This window comes from Pristiophorus japonicus, chromosome 19 (genome assembly GCF_044704955.1).
Source record: "Pristiophorus japonicus isolate sPriJap1 chromosome 19, sPriJap1.hap1, whole genome shotgun sequence".
Taxonomy (NCBI): domain Eukaryota; kingdom Metazoa; phylum Chordata; class Chondrichthyes; family Pristiophoridae; genus Pristiophorus; species Pristiophorus japonicus.
Window position 1 is genome coordinate 35,499,379 of NC_091995.1, and position 17,502 is coordinate 35,516,880.

The 17,502-nt window shown below is 52.1% G+C and overlaps 1 protein-coding gene across 5 annotated transcripts in view; it reads right to left on the reverse strand.

The window, feature by feature from the left end:
• LOC139229830 (ral guanine nucleotide dissociation stimulator-like) overlaps positions 1–17,502 on the reverse strand; it is a 200,760-nt gene that overhangs the window by 18,612 nt on the left and 164,646 nt on the right. For all 5 annotated transcript variants that reach the window (XM_070861429.1, XM_070861427.1, XM_070861426.1 and 2 more), the window contains 4 exons: positions 16,752–16,838; positions 4,963–4,995; positions 4,727–4,848; positions 899–991 (listed from right to left, as the gene is read on the reverse strand). In XM_070861429.1, the coding sequence (XP_070717530.1) occupies positions 899–991; positions 4,727–4,848; positions 4,963–4,995; positions 16,752–16,838 (335 nt within the window). The remainder of the gene's footprint in view (positions 1–898; positions 992–4,726; positions 4,849–4,962; positions 4,996–16,751; positions 16,839–17,502) is intronic.

A 17,502-nucleotide genomic window follows, 5' to 3' on the forward strand; every position in this document is an offset into this window, starting at 1 on the left:
CTGGAGTGCACCATCACCCCCGGCAACCAAATTTTAATTTGATTTCAATGTCTAAAGTTTAATTTGTTTTAAGTTGTCCGTTTTAGAGTCCCCCCACCACCCCCCATTCCCAACCCCCCGCCACCTTTTAGCCAGGGGGCACTTGTATAATTTGTGTCATAGTGCCCTCAAAAAAAAAGGAGACACTTGAAAAGTTTTTGGGGTGTGCCTGCCCCCCCTTTAATCAGGAGGCACTTGATTATTGATATACAACAAAAATAGTTGTAGAGCTGTTGCCTCCTGTGCGGAGGGGAGCGGGCAAGCCAGAAGGCCTCCTCGTAGGACTGCTCCTGGGCACGGCCAAGGGGGCCATCAGCCGGTCCAGGCAGCGGGCGGTCGATGGGGTCGTTCAGCCCGACTGCCTGCCTCTCTTCCGCGGTGACATCCGAGCCAGGGTGTCCCTGGAGATGGAGCACGCGATGTCTACCAGTACACTCGAAGCCTTCCGCGAGAGGTGGGCACCGGAGGGACTGGAGTGCATCATCACCCCTGGGAACAGAATTTTTATTTGATTTAAGGTTTCGTTAAAGTTTAAAATTGTTAATTTGTGGGTTCTAATGCCCTTGTCAAAAGGGGGCATTTGATTTAAGTTTCAACAAAATAGTTGTAGAGCTGTTGCATCATGAGTGGCTCAGCCAGTCATGTGATGTTCACCAGACTCAATAAAACCCCAGTCAGTTGGGTCTAGGTCATCCACGATGAGGTATGCAGTTGTGAGCCGAGTGGATGAACTGGTTAATGTGTGGTGTGATTGTTAAACGTTTCGCTAATAAACCAACTAATTCTTGATGGCAATGTGTTGCTATGAATTCTTAAGCAAAGGACCCATGAAGAAAATACATTGCAGAACATAACTTACTCATTGCAGTGTGTGATGATTAGTGTAGGCCTAGGCTTTGCAGGCGTGCTGGCCACTTCTGCCGGTGGCTCGATCTCGCATGACAGCTTGTAGCTGCAAAAGACACAAATATCATTTTATTCAGGGCGCGACTGCTGCCAACGAAACGCGCGCAGTCCCATGGTTTCTTGTTTTGTTTGCTGTCGCTGGACTTCCCCAAATGAGGGACAAAGAAACTGTCAAAAAAAAAAAATCTTGTTCATTTGTAGTTTAGTTTACTCATTGAGTGAATCGTGGAATTTATTCAGGTCTGAGCCGCTTGCTTGAAAGGGGGATTGTGATCTGCCTCAGTGTTTCTGATCGGACATTTCTGCTAACAGCTCCCGTGTTGACAAGCCAGACAAGTGATAAAATAAGCTAATTGTTTTTAAAGTTGACAATGCGGGGTGAAGAGCAAAGGTTGATACCAGAGGTTGAGAACATAAGAACATAAGAAATAGGAGCAGGAGTCGGCCATCTGGCCCCTCGAGCCTGTTCCGCCATTCAATAAGATCACGGCAGATCTGATCTTGGCCTCAACTCCACTTCCCCACCCGCTCCCCATAACCCTTCACTCAGAGGGAGGTGGGGGCTCTGGATGAGCTCAGTCTCCAGATGTCCCTGTAACTCTCCCGGGTTATTCAGTGAAGCTGAAACATACGGTTCGCAACCTTGGTGTCATATTTGACCCTGAAATGAGCTTCTGACCACATATCCGCAGCATAACTAAAATCGTCTATTTCCACCTCCGTAACACCACCCGCCTCTGCCCCTTGCCTCTGCTCATCCGTTGCTGAAGCCCATATCCATGCCTTTGTTATCTCTAGACTTGACTATTCCAACGCACTCCTGGCCGGCCTCCACATTCCACCGTACTTAAACTTGAGGTGATCCAAAACTCGGCTGCCCGTGTCCTAACTCGCACCAAGTCCCGCTCACCCATCACCCACCTCTGTGCTCGCTGACCTACACTGGCTTCCGGTTAAGCAACGCCTCGATTTCAAAATTCTCATCCTTGTTTACAAATCCCTCCACGGCCTCTCCCCTCCCTATCTCTTATCTCTCCAGCCCCACAACCCCACGAGATATCTGCACTCCTCAAATTCTGCCCTCTTGAGCCTCCCTGATTATAATCGCTCAACCATCGGTGGCCATGCCTTCAACTGCCTGGGCCCCAAGCTCTGGAACTCCCTCCATAAACCTCTCCACCTCTCTACCTCTCTTTCCTCCTTCAAGCCTCTCCTTAAAACATCCCTCTTTGACCAAGCTTTTGGTCACCTGCGCTAATTTCTACTTACGCAGCTCGGTGTCAAATATTTTTATCTGATAACACTCCAGGGAAGCTCCTTGGGGCATCTCACTACGTTAAAGGCACTATATAAATATAAGTTGTTGTTGTTGTTTGATGAGGTCAGTCTCTACGCGTCCCTGTAACTCTCCCGTACTGGGATTCCTGGAATTCCCTGCAACACTCTGTCACGCCCGAGCCTGGCAAACCGCGGTGCGACCCCGAGTCCTGGACGCTGGTGTGCCGATTCCGGGAATTTGACGGGAGTTAACGGGGCGGAGGTTGGCCGAAGACCGGCCGCGCGGCGGATCGGCAAGACCTCGGCGGAAAGGAAAATGTTGCGGGGTTGTAAAATCAGGGGGCCTGCCCATTCGCTTCGAACCCGTTCACGACTGCTGGCTTCAGCCGATTTCAGCCCCAAGGGTGAAGGGGGGGGGGGGGGGGGGCGTGGTTTTAACCTGATGGGCCGGGTGGGTATCACACGGGGTCAGGTGGCAGACCGGTTGTACCCCACGCCCTATATCACTCTCGATTGACATCGATGGGGAGTAAAATCAGGCCAGGTGGTTAAACCAGCCTTGCACCTGATCTCTTCTGTTAAAATCAGGCTGGGGGTGGGGTGTGGGGGGGGTTAAACCAGCCCTGCCCCCAATGCCGTCAGTTTCCCGATGGGCGGGTTGGGTAAAAATTGCCACCAGCTAGACAAAGTAATTTACTACAAATGAAGGAACAAGGTTCTCCCAAATCCTTGACAGCGAATAACAGAAGAACATAAGAATTAGGAGCAGGAGTCGGCCATTCGGCCCCTCGAGCCTGCTCCGCCGTTCAGTGAGATCATGGCTGATCATCGACCTCAACTCCACTTTCCCGCACCGATCCCCATATCCCTCGATTGCCCCGACCGAGAAATTCGGTACATTTGCGCCTCCCGTTAGCGTCTCCCGGGGTCGCGAACGACCTTTCACCCCGGGCACGACGCTGCTACCCATTCCCGCTAAGTTCGGCGGGAGTCCAGTGGCGGCGGTAACCCGCAGCGCCCCGCTCCTCTGCGCCGGCGATGATGACGCCATCACCGCGCGCGGCGCCCCCATAGCGCCCCGGACACTAAATTGGGTACTGCCTCCTGAAGCTGTGCCGGGCGACGACAGTGGCAGCTTCAGTGGGTGTGCACTGGGCGGCCTGGGCCTACTTAAAGGGGAGCTGTGGGCCATTGCAAAGAAACAACAGCCGGTTCGGCCGAGCTCCTGTGCTGCAATCAGTCAGCATGGTCAGCCCTGCTTGAGTGCCGGTCTGGTGGCTCCGCAGTCCCGCTCCCTGGTGGTCCAGGTAGGAGCACTTTAATAGTGTAGAATTTACCGCTTGGGCCCTTCCCTTTAATGAAGGGGAGAGCCCCTTCCTACACGGCACGCTACGTGGCCCAGTACGTAGCACTGCTGAGCCGTGCGCTCCGCGCCCGTCCCAGAAAGGAAGTGGAGTGCGCCATTTTGCTTCTTTCTGGGGGGTGGTAACCTGAATTTTAGCAAGTGGGGCAGGACTTCTGTGCCTGGTGCAAAACGTTCCCGCCTCCCGGATGTTACCGCCCCAAAACGGAGCACAACGCAATTCCCGCCCCCCCCACCCCCCGAGAGTCCAAAAATCTCTCGATCTCCACCTTGAATATATTCAATGACTGAGCCTCCATCGCCCTCTGGGGTAGAGAATTCTACAGATTCACCACCCTCTGAGAGAAGAGATTTCTCCTCATCGCAGTCCTAAATGGCCGACCCCTTATCCTGAGACTGTGCCCCTTGGTTCTGGATGCCCCAGCTGCAATGAGTATGCTCACAGGTTTGTAGAGCTGTTGAAGTCTCAGCTGTGGTTCAGTGGGTCGCACTCTCACCTCTGAGGCAGAAGGTTGTGGCTAAAATCTAGGCTGAAACTCCCAGTGCAGTGCTGAGGGAGCGCTGCACTGTCAGAGGTGCCGTCTTTCGGATGAGACGTTAAACCGAGGCCCCCGTCAGCTCTCTCAGGTGGATGTAAAAGATCCCACGGCACTATTTCAAAGAAGAGCACAGGGGAGTTATCCCCGGCGTCCTGGGGCCAAGATTTATAAATAATTTGTCAATTTGTCAGTTCGAGTGGCACTTGATTTGAAGTTCACATTAAAATAGTTGTGGAGCGGGAGTGGCTTAGCCAGTCACGTGATGGTCACAAGACTCAATAAAACCCCAGCCATTTGGGTTCAGGGGATCCACGATGAGGCATGTGGTTGTGAGCCTGGTGGATCAACTGGTAATGTGTAGTGTGATTGTTAAATCTTTTGCTAGTAAACCAACCCAGTTCTCAATAGCAATGTATTGCTATGAATTCTTAAGCAAGAACCCATGAAGCAAATACATTACACCGGCCAGGGGAAACAACCTCTCAGCAGCTATCCTGTCAATCCCAGTCAGAATCTGATATATTTCAGTGAGATCCCCTCTCGTTCTTCTAAACCCTGGCGGGTGTAGGCCCTGGATGCTATCGGGACACGACTGTCTCACCTGTCAGCCTCACTGAGCGTCTCCAGGCTGTAGAACCAGTTCAGAAACTCCATCTCCTTCTCAAAGCTGTAGTTCTTGCAAGCTTTCTGGAGCAGTTTGATCTGGGCGATGATTTCAAATTCCTGTCATTCCCCGCCCCCCCCGACAAAAATAATAATTGAAAACAAAAATAACGTGAACAGAAAGAGTAGCAGGAAATGTCTGAAGGAAATCAAAGTTGCCCCATGAAACCGTACCTTTCTCCGTTTGTCGAAGTTAATTAATCCGTTCTGGAAGAGAGACAAAATGTTATTTACAGTTATATTCTGACAAGGTTGAGGATTGAAATCCCCCTCCCTTTGAACATAAGAATTAGGAGTAGGAGTAGGCCATTCGGCCCCTCGAGCCTGCTCCGCCATTCAATGAGATCATGGCTGATCTTCTACCTCAACTCCATTTACCTGCACTATCCCCATATCCCTCGAGTCCCTTAAAATCCAAAAATCTAATGATCTTTGTCTTGAATATACTCAACAACTGAACTTCCCACAGCTCTCTGGGGTAGGGAATTCCAAAGATTCACCATTCTGAGTCTTATCTCAGTCCTAAATGGCCGATCCCTTATTCTGAGACTGTGACCCCTGGTTCTAGACTCTCCAGCCAGGGGAAACATCCCCCTGCATCTACCCTATCCAGCCCCTCAGAATCGTATATGTTTCAATTAGATCACCTCTCATTTTCTGAACTCTAGAGAATATAGACCTAGTCTGCTCAATCTCTGCTCATAGGACGGTCCCCATCCCAGGAATCAGTTTGATGAACCTTCATTACACTTCCTCTTTTGCAAATATATCCTTCCTTAGGTAAGGAGACCAAAACTGTACACAATACTCCAGGTGTAGTCTCACCAGGGCCCTATATAATTGTAGTAAGACATCTTTACTCTTATACTCAAATCCTCCTGTAATAAAGGCCAACACGCCATTTGCTTTCTTAACTGCTTGCTGTACCTGCATGTTAACTTTCAGTGGTCCGAGTACAAGGAACACCAACATTTCTCTTTAAAAGACGTCAAAAAGACTCCTTTCCTTTTTTCCTTCAAGAGGGAGCTGGACTGGATCCTGCCTGGGGCAGGGGACACATCATATCGAAGGTCAGTGTCTTTATAGACATCCCTTGGTCCATGTGAGCTCCTGGACTGGTTTCCAGTGCCTGAGGGAGTCGGAGGCGAATTTTCTCCAGAGTATTTTTTCCCTTTAAGTGTATATTAAGGAGAACAGATAGCGTAGATAGAGAGAAACTATTTCCCCCCTGGTTGAGGAATCTAGAACTAGGGGGCATTGCCTAAAAGTTATTTAAGGAAGGATATACTTGCATTGGAGGCAGTTAAGAGAAGGTTCACTCGGTTGATTCCTGAGATGAAGGGGTTGTCTAATGAAGACATATTTTTATGTTCTTATGTTATTATTTCCTAGGACAGGCAAAACACCAGAAAATAAATCCAGGAAAGATTAGGAACATAGGAGCAAGAGTGGGCCATTTGGCCCCGCAAGCCTGTTCCGCCATTCAATGAAATCACGGCTGATCTGTGACCTAACTCCAGATACCCGTCTTTGAAAATTTGTCTTAGGAAGAAAGGTTGAGCAGGTTGGGCCTATACTCATTGGAGTTTAGAAGAATGAGAGGTGATATTATTGAAACATGTAATATTCTGAGTGGGCTTGACAGGATAGATGCAGAGAGGATGTTTCCCCTCGTGGGGGTAAATCTAGAACTAGGGGGCATAGTGTCAGAATAAGGAGTCGCCCATTTAAAACGGAGATGAGGAGGAATTTCTTCTCTCAGAGGGTCGTAAATCTTTGGAATTCTCTACCCCAGAGAGCGGAGGAGGCTGGGTCATTGAATATATTCAAGGCGAAGATAGACATTTATTTTAACTGCAGAAAAGTCAAGGGTTTTATGGGGAACAGGCAGGAAAGTGGAGCTGAGGCCAAGATCAGATCAGCCATGATCTTGATGAATGGTGGAGTTGGCTTGAGGGGCCAAGTGGCCTATTCCTGCTCCTATTTCTTATGTTCTTATGAACTTGGGCGGGGGGAGAAAGACAGGAACTCGAGTGTGGTGAGGGAGGAGGTCAGGAACTTGGGCCGGCTGGGAGGGGGAGAGTCAAGCACTTGGGTGGGACGGTGGGGGGCGGGGGTCAGAATGTCAGAAACTTGGGCTGGGGGGGATGGGGACAGGAACTTGTTTGTGGGGTGGGAGAAGCTATTAACTCGTGAGAGTGAGTCCTGCCTGTTCCAAGTGAGCTCTGTTCTGTCTGGAGTCAGCAGTCAGAATGGCTCGAATTGCACTTTGCAAAGTCACTGATTACGTAGGCTGGGCGGTTCTAATTACACATTCCAGGCAAACTGGGGCCGGACAATCCACGATAACATCCATCTGGTCCGGGACCTCATCCATTGTTCCCAGGAGGCTGGTCTGTCGGTCGCCTTCCTATCCCTCGACCAAGAGAAGGCGTTCGACAGGGTGGATCACGACTATCTGCTCGGAACTCTGCGCGCTTTCGGGTTCGGGACGCATTTTGTCGCCTGGATCCGACTTTTGTACGCCGCCGCGGAGTGTCTGATTAAGGTTAACGGGTCCTTGACGGCGCCCCTTCGCTTTAGGAGAGGGGTGCGCCAGGGATGCCCCATGTCCGGCCAGTTATACGCCGTTTGCGTGGAGCCTTTCCTGCGCCTCTTGCGGACGAGGTTGACGGGACTGGCTCTGCAAGGGCCGGGCGTGGAGGTCGTCCTCTCGGCTTACGCCGATGACGTGCTCCTCGCGGTAGAGGATCCCGCTGACCTGCGGAGGATGCGTGAGTGCCAGGAGATTTACTCGGCCGCGTCCTCCGCCAGGATCAACTGGGAGAAATGTTCTGGACTCCTGGTGGGTCAGTGGCGGGTGGACTCCCTGCCGGAGGAGCTCAGGCCTTTTGCCTGGAGCACGACCTATCTCCTCTATCTGGGAGTCTACCTTAGCCCCGACGAGGGAGCCTGGCCGGCGAACTGGCAGGAGCTGGAGGCCAAGGTCGCCGCTCGCCTAGGGCGCTGGACAGGACTGCTCCGAGTGCTGTCCTACAGGGGTCGAGCGCTAGTCATAAACCAGCTGGTGGCCGCAATGTTGTGGTACCGGCTGGTCACTTTGACCCCTCCCCCTGCGTTTGTCGCCAAGATACAGAAGAAGCTGGTGGACTTCTTCTGGAACAACAGGAAGCACTGGGTCTCTGCCGCGGTCTTGAGTCTCCCGCTTGAGGAGGGCGGTCAGTCGTTGGTGTGCGTCAGCGCCCAGCTCGCGACTTTCCGTCTTCAGACCCTGCAGAGATACCTTTACGTCGAGCCCCCTCCTAGGTGGTGTGCTCTGGCGATGTATTTCTTCCGCCAGCAGCGCGACCTCAATTACGACACGCAGCTCCTGTTTGTGAACTTGGGGGGTGTCAGGACTGTCCTCCGGGAGCTGCCTGTCTTTTACAAGGAACTCATCAGGGTCTGGAACAAAGTCTCCACCAAGCGCAGCTCTCCGCCGGCTGGAGTGGCGGCTGTCCTGCAGGAGCCGCTGCTCGGGAATCCGTACCTCCACGACCGAGGTTTTATGTGGCGGTCGGAAGAGAGGGCTGTGGCTGGTGAGGTGACCAGGGTCAGGGACCTGCTCGATGGCGGAGGAGTGGGCTGGATGGCGCCAGACACGCTGGCGCGGCGCCTAAATTCTGCCAACGTCCGCCACGCGGCCGATGCCATCGAGTCGCTAAAAACAGCTCTGGGCCCTGACTCCGTTAGGTGCATCGAGGAGGCTCAAGCACGTGGGGAGATCCCGTCCGAACTGACCCCCGTCCAGACGGAATTCCTCATCGGCGCCAAACCCCGGAACCTCCCTCGGGGGCCGGCGCCTCACAACTTGAGCCGCCTCAGGGAAATCCCCTCCGTGCCTTTCAGTTCCGCGCGGAGGGGTTTCCTGTACGGGCTGCTCCTGCACACTCTCAACTTTGCCATCCTCGCCGGCCGTCCGGACACGCCATGGCGTACCATCTTGCCGTCCGGAGGAGGCGGGGGTCCCCGATGGAGGGCACTCTACGCAGGGGTCCTCCCACTATTCGTCGGGGACTTGGCCTGGAGGGTGGTGCACGGAGCAGTGCCGTGCAACAAATTTTTAAGCCGGTTCACGGACTCCCAGGCCGCCTGCAATTTCTGCGGTCTGGAGGAGTCCGTGTTCCATGTTTTTATTGAATGCACGAGGTTGCAGCCCCTGTTCCATTATTTGAAGGGGCTGCTCCTGAAATTCTGGCTGCACTTCAGTCCCACTCTCCTGATCTTTGGGCACCCTGTGCGGAGGGGAGCGGGTAGGTCTGAAGGCCTCCTCGTAGGACTGCTCCTGGGCACGGCCAAGGGTGCCATCAGCCGGTCCAGGAAGCGGGCGGTCGTTCAACCTGACTGCCTGCCTCTCTTCCGCTCTTACATCCGGTCCAGGGTGTCCTTGGAGATGGAGCACGCGGTGTCCACCGGTACGCTCGCGGCCTTCCGCGAGAGGTGGGCACCTGAGGGACTGGTGTGCATCATCACGCCCGGCAACCAAATTTTAATTTGATTTTACGTTTTAAAGTTTAATTTGATTTAATTGCCGGTGCTTTTAGTGTCCCCCTTCCCTTTTATAGGGGGCACTGGGGAAAAATTGTGATTTTAGTGCCCAAAAAAAAACCACAAAAAAAAAGAAAAACACAAAAAAAAAACCAAAAAAAGGAGGAAAAAAAGGGCCTTGTAAATGTCTGGTGTGTCACCCAGGTCGGGTGGCACGGTTTAACGTCTTATGTTTTATAGGTAGACTCTAAAAGAGTTTCCAGGCAAACTGTTGGGTGTGTCTTGTCCGCCAAGGGAGACCAATCAGCAATCAGGTCATGTGATCAAGGGGACCCAATCAGAGCTTTAGGTGTTGCAAACTAACGTTTTATTCACTCAACCCTTCCAGCCCTTTACAAAAGCAAAATACTGCTGGAATCTCAAATAAAAATAGAGAATGCTGGAAATCTCAGCGGGTCAGGCAGCATATGTGGAGCTGTTAGGTATCCAAATACAACTACATCTGCTGCTTCCTCTCCACAGATGCTACCTGACTCGCTGAGATGCCCAGCATTCTCTGTTTTTACATCTAGTCTTTTTATCCATTTTAACAGTTGTATCAAGGCTTGACAAGAAGCTAAGGATGGAATTCAAACTGGAGTTAATGAGAGTGTTGTAAGGACAGTCACATGGATTACTGAGTGTGTAGGGATGTCATGTGCTTCATTACAATATACACATTACAATGCAGCGCAACAAATCATAACAAAAGGTCTTAGAAACTGTAAAAAAAAGGACACTTGGGGGTAATTTTAACTGTAATGGCCGAGTGGGAATCCCATGGGGTCGGTGGAACACTGGTTTCACACCCCGCCCAATAGTGACTTCAATGAAAGAAGCAGAAAGACTTGCATTTCCACAGCGCCTTTCACAACCACCGGACATCTCAAAGCACTTTACAGCCAATGAAGTACTTCTGCAGTGCGGTCACGGTTGTAATGTGGGAAACGCGGCAGCCTACTTGCGCACAGCACAAACAGCAATGTGATAATGACCCAGGTAATCTGTTTTTGTTATACTGATTGAGGGATAAATATTGGCCCCAGGACACCGGGGAGAACTCCCCCCGCTCTTCTTCGAAATAGTGCCATGGGGTCTTTTACATCCATCTGAGAGAGCAGGCGGGGCCTCGGTTTAACGTCTCATCTGAAAGACGGCACGTCTGACAGTGCAGCCCTCCCTCAGCACTGCACTGGGAGTGTCAGCCTAGATTTCTGTGCTCAAGTCTCTGCAGTGGGATTTGAACCCACGACCTTTTGACTCAAAGGCGAGTGTGCTCCCCATTGAGCCACAGCTGGCACACATGGAGTGTAAAATCAGGGCGGGGCTTCAAACATCAGCTTTGCTGGGGCCATGCAACGCTTAAGTTAATAAATCCAGAATTCTGTAATTCGGTTTATTCATTTCATAGTCATTCATTTAACAGGGACAGCTATATTTGGAGAAGAGAGAAACGGGGTTTGGGCCTGGAGATTACTTTCTCCTGAGGAAGTGACATTGATTTTGTACCCGACACTGGTTCGGTCACAGTTGCGTGCAGTTCTGAGCACTCCATTATAAGAAGGATTTGCGAGCCTCAGAAAGGGTGAATGCCACTGAAATGGTGCCAGGAATAAGATGTTATAATCGCGACGAAAGGCTGAAAATCTGGGCCTTGTGCAGTGGAACGAAGAAGGTGAAATTGGGAATCTAGGATATACGGCACAGAAACAGGCCATTCGGCCCAACCAGTCCATGCCGGTGTTTCTGCTCCACTCGAGCCTCCTCCCGTCTTTCCTCATCTAAATCGATCAGCAGAACCCTCTATTCCCTTCTCCCTCATATACTTGTCCAGCTTCCCCCTTAAGTACATCGATACTATTCACTTCAACCACTCCCTGTGGCAGCGAGTTCCACATTCTCACCACTCTCTGAGTAAAGAAGTTTCTTCTGAATTCCCTGCTGGATTTCTTGGAGACTATCTTGGATTGATGGCCTCTAGTTATGCTCTTCCCCACAAGTGGAAACATTCTCTCTGGAGGGTTGGATTTCCGGCTTTCGGGGTTCTCAGCGAAAACGGTAGCAGTCCGTGAAGCCGACCGTTTTTTGCTGCGTTACCGTTTTTAGACCGAACTTTCAGCCTTTACGCACCAGCAAGGGAGGCTTTGCACTCGCATTCGCGGCGCAAACCGCGAGTTTCGGCAACTTTAGTCCGGGGCCGGGAGCGCTGCGAGAGAGGCCTCGGGAGGGGGGAAAACACCCAAAAACAAATTCCCCAAAAAACATTCCAAAAACATTCACAAGACCCTTTATCTATCGAATCGCTGAAAAAAAAACAATGAAAAAATAAAAACTTGAACTTATCTTTTTTGCAGGTTTGCATACTTACCGTTGCTGGCGGGGCTGCACTGACAGGTTTGTCCCTGTCGGTATTCTGGGCGCGGCGTAGGGGCCGGGAGAGAGCCGAAAGTACGACGCAATCGCAATCGGCATCGTTGCACGTCGGCACACCTCCCCCCGGTAGTACATGGAAGCGCGCCGCAAACAGGTCTCCAAGGATCCCGCTGACCAGGTTTTCACCGCGGAGGCTCAAACCGCGGCGAAAACCCCGTCGCAAACCTGCCGAAAACCCGGCCCAGATCTGTGCCTACTCTATCAAACCTTACATAATTTTAAAGACCTTTATTAGGTCACCCCACCCCCAGCCTTCTTTTATCGAGAGGGAAGGGATGCTGTATGTTCATCCTCATTCGAGAGGGTAAATGGTGAAAGTTTGTTGCTGCTGATTGCCGTATCGGTGATAGGTTGCTCAACGTCAAGACTGTCACTAAACAAGCGAATGGGGGAAGTCACACCGAGGGGTACTGGAATGTGGAGCGCCTGACCTCAAGAGACGATAGCATTCATGAAAAGGGAATTTGAATGAGGAAACAGAAGAATATTGGGCCCAAGTTTCGGCATCTGGTGAAAACGGCGCACCTCCGAGACTTACGTGACCTGCCTGGGCTCGAAGGTGCGGCGGAATATTTTGCTGCAATTCTCCGGTCCTCCTGGACCGTGGCGTGGCATGACGCAGCGCAGTCTTCCTGGGGCGGAGCAAGCTGCAGGTGGGCGGGGCTAAGCCCCTGTGTGTCTGAAGACTGCCGGCTTCGCGTGCGCGTTGCAAGGTGCGCGCCTGCGCAATGGCTCAGCAGGGCGTTTTTCCCCAGTCTGTTTCAGAATGGTGTGGGTACCGGGGAGGGAGGGAGGGAGGAGCGTAGAAAGAGGGCACTGGGGAGGTGATCAGTGGGGGAGAAACATGGGAAGGGATGGAGAAGCATGGGAAGGGATGGAGGAGCGAGGCAAGGGATGGAGGAGCGAGGCAAGGGATGGAGGAGCGTGGTAAGGGATGGAAGAGCAAAGCAAGGGATGGAGGAGCGTGGTAAGGGATGGAGGAGCGTGGCAAGGGATGGAGGAGCGAGGCAAGGGATGGAGGAGCATGGCGAGGGATGGAGGAGCGAGGCGAGGGATGGAGGAGCGAGGCGAGGGATGGAGGAGCGAGGCGAGGGATGGAGGAGCGAGGCGAGGGATGGAGGAGCGAGGCGAGGGATGGAGGAGCGTGGCGAGGGATGGAGGAGCGAGGCGAGGGATGGAGGAGCGAGGCGAGGGATGGAGGAGCGACGCGAGGGATGGAGGAGCGAGGCGAGGGATGGAGGAGCGAGGCGAGGGATGGAGGAGCGTGGTAAGGGATGGAGGAGCATAGCAAGGAATGGAGGAGTGTGGGTTGGGGGGCACTCGAAATGATCGAAGGGCCGGAGGAGAGAGCAGGGGTGCCTCCGTCCAGCCTCCCCCCCCGCAAGCGTTCAGCCCCCCCACATCCCCCCCACGTTCTGCCCCACAGCACCCCCCGCGTTCAGCCACACCCCCCCACACACTCACCCCACACACCCCCACCACACCCCCCCCACCTCACACCATCCCCAGCACCACACCCCCACCCCTCCCACACTCCCCCACACACACCCCCACTCCCCCCACACACACAATCCCACCTCCCCCACACACAGCCCCACCCCCCACACACACACAATCCCACCCCCCCCACACACACATACCCCCACACACATGCACGCACAAACATACCCCCCCCCACACACCCACATCCCCCCCACACACACACACCCCCCCACACACCCTCACACCACCCCCCCCACACCACCCCACACGCACCCTACCCCCCCCCCCAACGCCCCCACCCACCCCCCCCACCTCACACCATCCCCAGCACCACACCCCCACCCCTCCCACACTCCCCCACACACACCCCCACTCCCCCCACACACACAATCCCACCTCCCCCACACACAGCCCCACCCCCCACACACACACAATCCCACCCCCCCCACACACACATACCCCCACACACATGCACGCACAAACATACCCCCCCCACACACCCACATCCCCCCCACACACACACACCCCCCCACACACCCTCACACCACCCCCCCCACACCACCCCACACGCACCCTACCCCCCCCCCCCCCAACGCCCCCACCCACCCCCCACCCCTCACTGTCAGATACACTGACAGAAACACTTCCCCTTCACATAAAGGTAGGACTTCTATTTTTTATTTTTTATGAATTAATTGCTTATTACTTTTTGTGCTTCGTAAATGTACTGCTTTGTTTTGTGCTTACTGCTTTAAATGTATTTTGCTTCTTTAATGTTGTTATGAAGGTGTTTATGGAAAATCCTCTAACTTCCCTCCCCCCCTGTTGTGATGTTGATGTGTCCTTTGTGTTTAATGCTTCCCACCCCCCCTGTCTCTGGCTGTGCCTGCACTAAACTTAACTCGAGGTAAGGTTTTTCAGAGCTTACAAAAGTGGATACTTACTCCATCCTAAGTTAGTTTGTAGTAAGTTTTCACTGCCGAAACTTGCAAAACAGGCTTGAGTGGCTGGACACACCCCCTTTTGAAAAAAAAATACCTTACCTAAAGCCAACCTAAACTAACTCACTAGAACTGGAGCAAACTATTATCCGAGAATTGCAATTTCTAACATACTCCAAACTAAACTAGTTGCTCCAAAAAACTAGGAGCAACTCCACCCGAAACTTGGGTCCATTAAAGGCAATGCAGAAAGGACAAGGAAGTGGGGTTAGAGTAGATAGCTCCAGCTAAGGAGCCAACATTGGCACAGGCACGATGAACCAAATGGCCTCTTTCTGTGCTGTAATTTGTCTGATTCAGTAAATTGACACCAACAATTGGAAAGGTGAAATGCCGAAAGTAGAGGCCTGGGGATCTCATAAGAACATAAGAAATAGGAGCAGTAGTCAGCCATTTGGCCCCTCAAGCCTGCTCCTTAGCTGGAGCTATCTACTCTAACCCCACTTGTCCTTTCTACGTCGCCTTTAATATTTTTCAATAAGATCATGGCTGATCTGATCATGGACTCAGCACCACTTCCCCGCCCGCTCCCCATAACCCTTCACTCCCTCATCGTTCAAATTACACAGGAGCATAGGTATTGCTAGATGCCAGGTCCATCTAGTTCATCTTCTACCACCCTGGTAGTCCCATGATACAATGGTAAAGGAGTTGTTGACTAATGATAGCAATCAAACTCTATCAATAAGTTTACAACAGACCCAGGTAAGAGTTGAGGAAAAGCCCCCAGTGTGGAGAGTTTTGAAAACCAGAAGTTCAAAGTCACCTGTTTCCTCCCAAGCATGGCCACACTCGTCACATGTCATACAATCATAGGATGGTTATAGCACGGAAGGAGGCCATTCGGCCCGTCAGCTCTCCGCAAGAGCACCTCATCTAGTCCCACTCCCCCAACCTTTGCCCGTGGCCGTGCAAAAAAAAAAATTCCTTCAGATACTTATCCATCTCCCTTTTGAAAGATAAAATTGAGTCTGCCTCCACCATCCTGTCAGGCAGCGCATTCCCGATCCTAACCACTCGCTGTGTAAAAAAGTTTTTCCTCACGTCGCCTTTGGTTCTTTTGCTAATCACCTTAAATCTGTGTCCTCTGGTTCTCGACCCTTCCGCCAATGGGAACAGTCTCTCTCTATCTATTCTGTCCAGACCCCTCATGATTTTGAACAGCTCTATCAAATCTCCTCTCAACCTTCTCTGCTCCAAGGAGAACAAACCCAGCTTCTCCAGTCTATCCACACAACTGAAGTCCCTCATCCCTGGAACCATTCATGTAAATCGTTTCTGCGCCCTCTCTAAGGCCTTCACATCCTTCCTAATGTGTGGTACCCAGAATTGGACACAATATTCCAGTTGAGGCCGAACCAGTGTTTTATACAGGTTCACCATAATATCCACGCTTTTGTACTCTATTCATGAAGCCGAGGATCCCGTAAGCCTTGTTATCTGCTTTTTCAAACCTGTCCTGTCACTTTCAACAATTTATACACACATACCCCCAGGTCTCTCTGTTCATGCACCCCCTTTAGGATTGTACCCTTTAGCTTGTATTTCCTCTCCACATTCTTCCGACCAAAACATATTGCTTCACACTTTTCTGCATTAAATTTCATCTGCCACGTGTCCGCCCATTCCACCAGCCTGTCTATGTCCTCTTGAAGTCTATCACTGTCCTCCTCACAGTTCACTACACTTCCAAGATTTGTGTCATGTGCAGATTTTGAAATTTACACCCAAGTCCAAGTCATTAACACATACCAAGAAAAGCACTGGTCCCAGAACCGACCCCTGGGAACACCATGTCATGTCTCAAACTACTCACTCACTAAGGGGCGGATTTTCCAGTCCTTTGCACTCCGTTATTCGCCCTGGAGCGGCGGCAATGGTGGCGGTGAGGTGTTCTGGGCGTGCGGTCAGCCTCCAGCGTCCTGCAGCGATCCTCGGGTCCGGTTTCGCGGTGGTGTGGAGCAGCACTGCCTGGAAGAGCTGCGCGGTGTGCAATGCCCCTGGTTGTGACTCACGCCCGACCCGTCCACCCCGCAGTGACCGCCTGGGAAATCGGGCAGTCCAACTACACCGACTGCAGAGAGAGCTAAGTAATGCCGTCCGAAGGTAACGTGATTGTTTTTTCTGTTAATTTTTTTGTGATTTGTGTTGTGCCAATGCGGGCAATGTTTTGGGAATCTTTTTGTGTTTTATTTTTATTTTTTTCTTTCTCCCCAGGCGTCTCTCAGAGCGCTCCCGGCCCGGCTCTTTAGCTCGGGAGTTTCCCAAGCCAGCGCCCAAAGACAGGTGTACAACGCCTCCCTTAGTGCTGCGCCCCCTGACTCAGGGCCCAGCTGCCCAATGTTACCGACTGAGGCGCAAACTGTTCCCGGGCGCAAACTTTACCATTACCGCCCCGAAATCATCACAGCCGAAAATCCAGACCAGTGCTGTATCTCAAAATGTTACTTCCTCAAAGCAATCGATGGAATGTACCCTCACCTCCACGTAGTCCTTCACCGCAGTGTCCAGCATCACCAGGTCCGTTAGGAATGTCCCAAGGTACGGCACAGTGCCCTGAACAACATTCTGTTGAGACAGGAACACAGCCAAAATAACGCTCAGTGCTTTATATATATCTCAGTCCTGCCACCGGCCCCTCACACATACAGCAGCTGCTTTGCTCCAGCCCGGAATTCAGTACAGGCAGTGTGTGTAGCACCAATGGAACCGCACGTGGTCTACTGTGTCCAATTTTGGCCACGGCACAGCGGGAAAGGCTTCACAGGGAAGGTGGATAGAATTAGACAGGGGAGGAGTGGACATCATTCCCGGCCACTTCCGCGATATCATCGCACAACAGCAACAATCCACCATCCAGAAGGCACAAGGCAATAGTGCAATGGAATACTCTCCATTTACCTGGGTGAGTGCAGCTCCAACAACACTCAAGAAGCTCGTCACCATCCAGGACAAAGCAGCCCGCTTGATTGGCACCCCATCCACCACCTTAAACATTCATTCCCTCCACCACCGGCGCACCGTGGCTGCAGTGTGTACCATCTACAAGATGCACTGCAGCAACTCGCCAAGGCTTCTTCAGCAGCACCTCCCAAACCCGTGACCTCGATCGCCTAGAAGAACATGGGTAGCAGGAACGTGGGAACACCACTACCACTATGTTCCCTTGCAAGTTACACACTATTCCGACATGGAAATATATAGGCCGTTCCTTCATCGTCGCTGGATCACA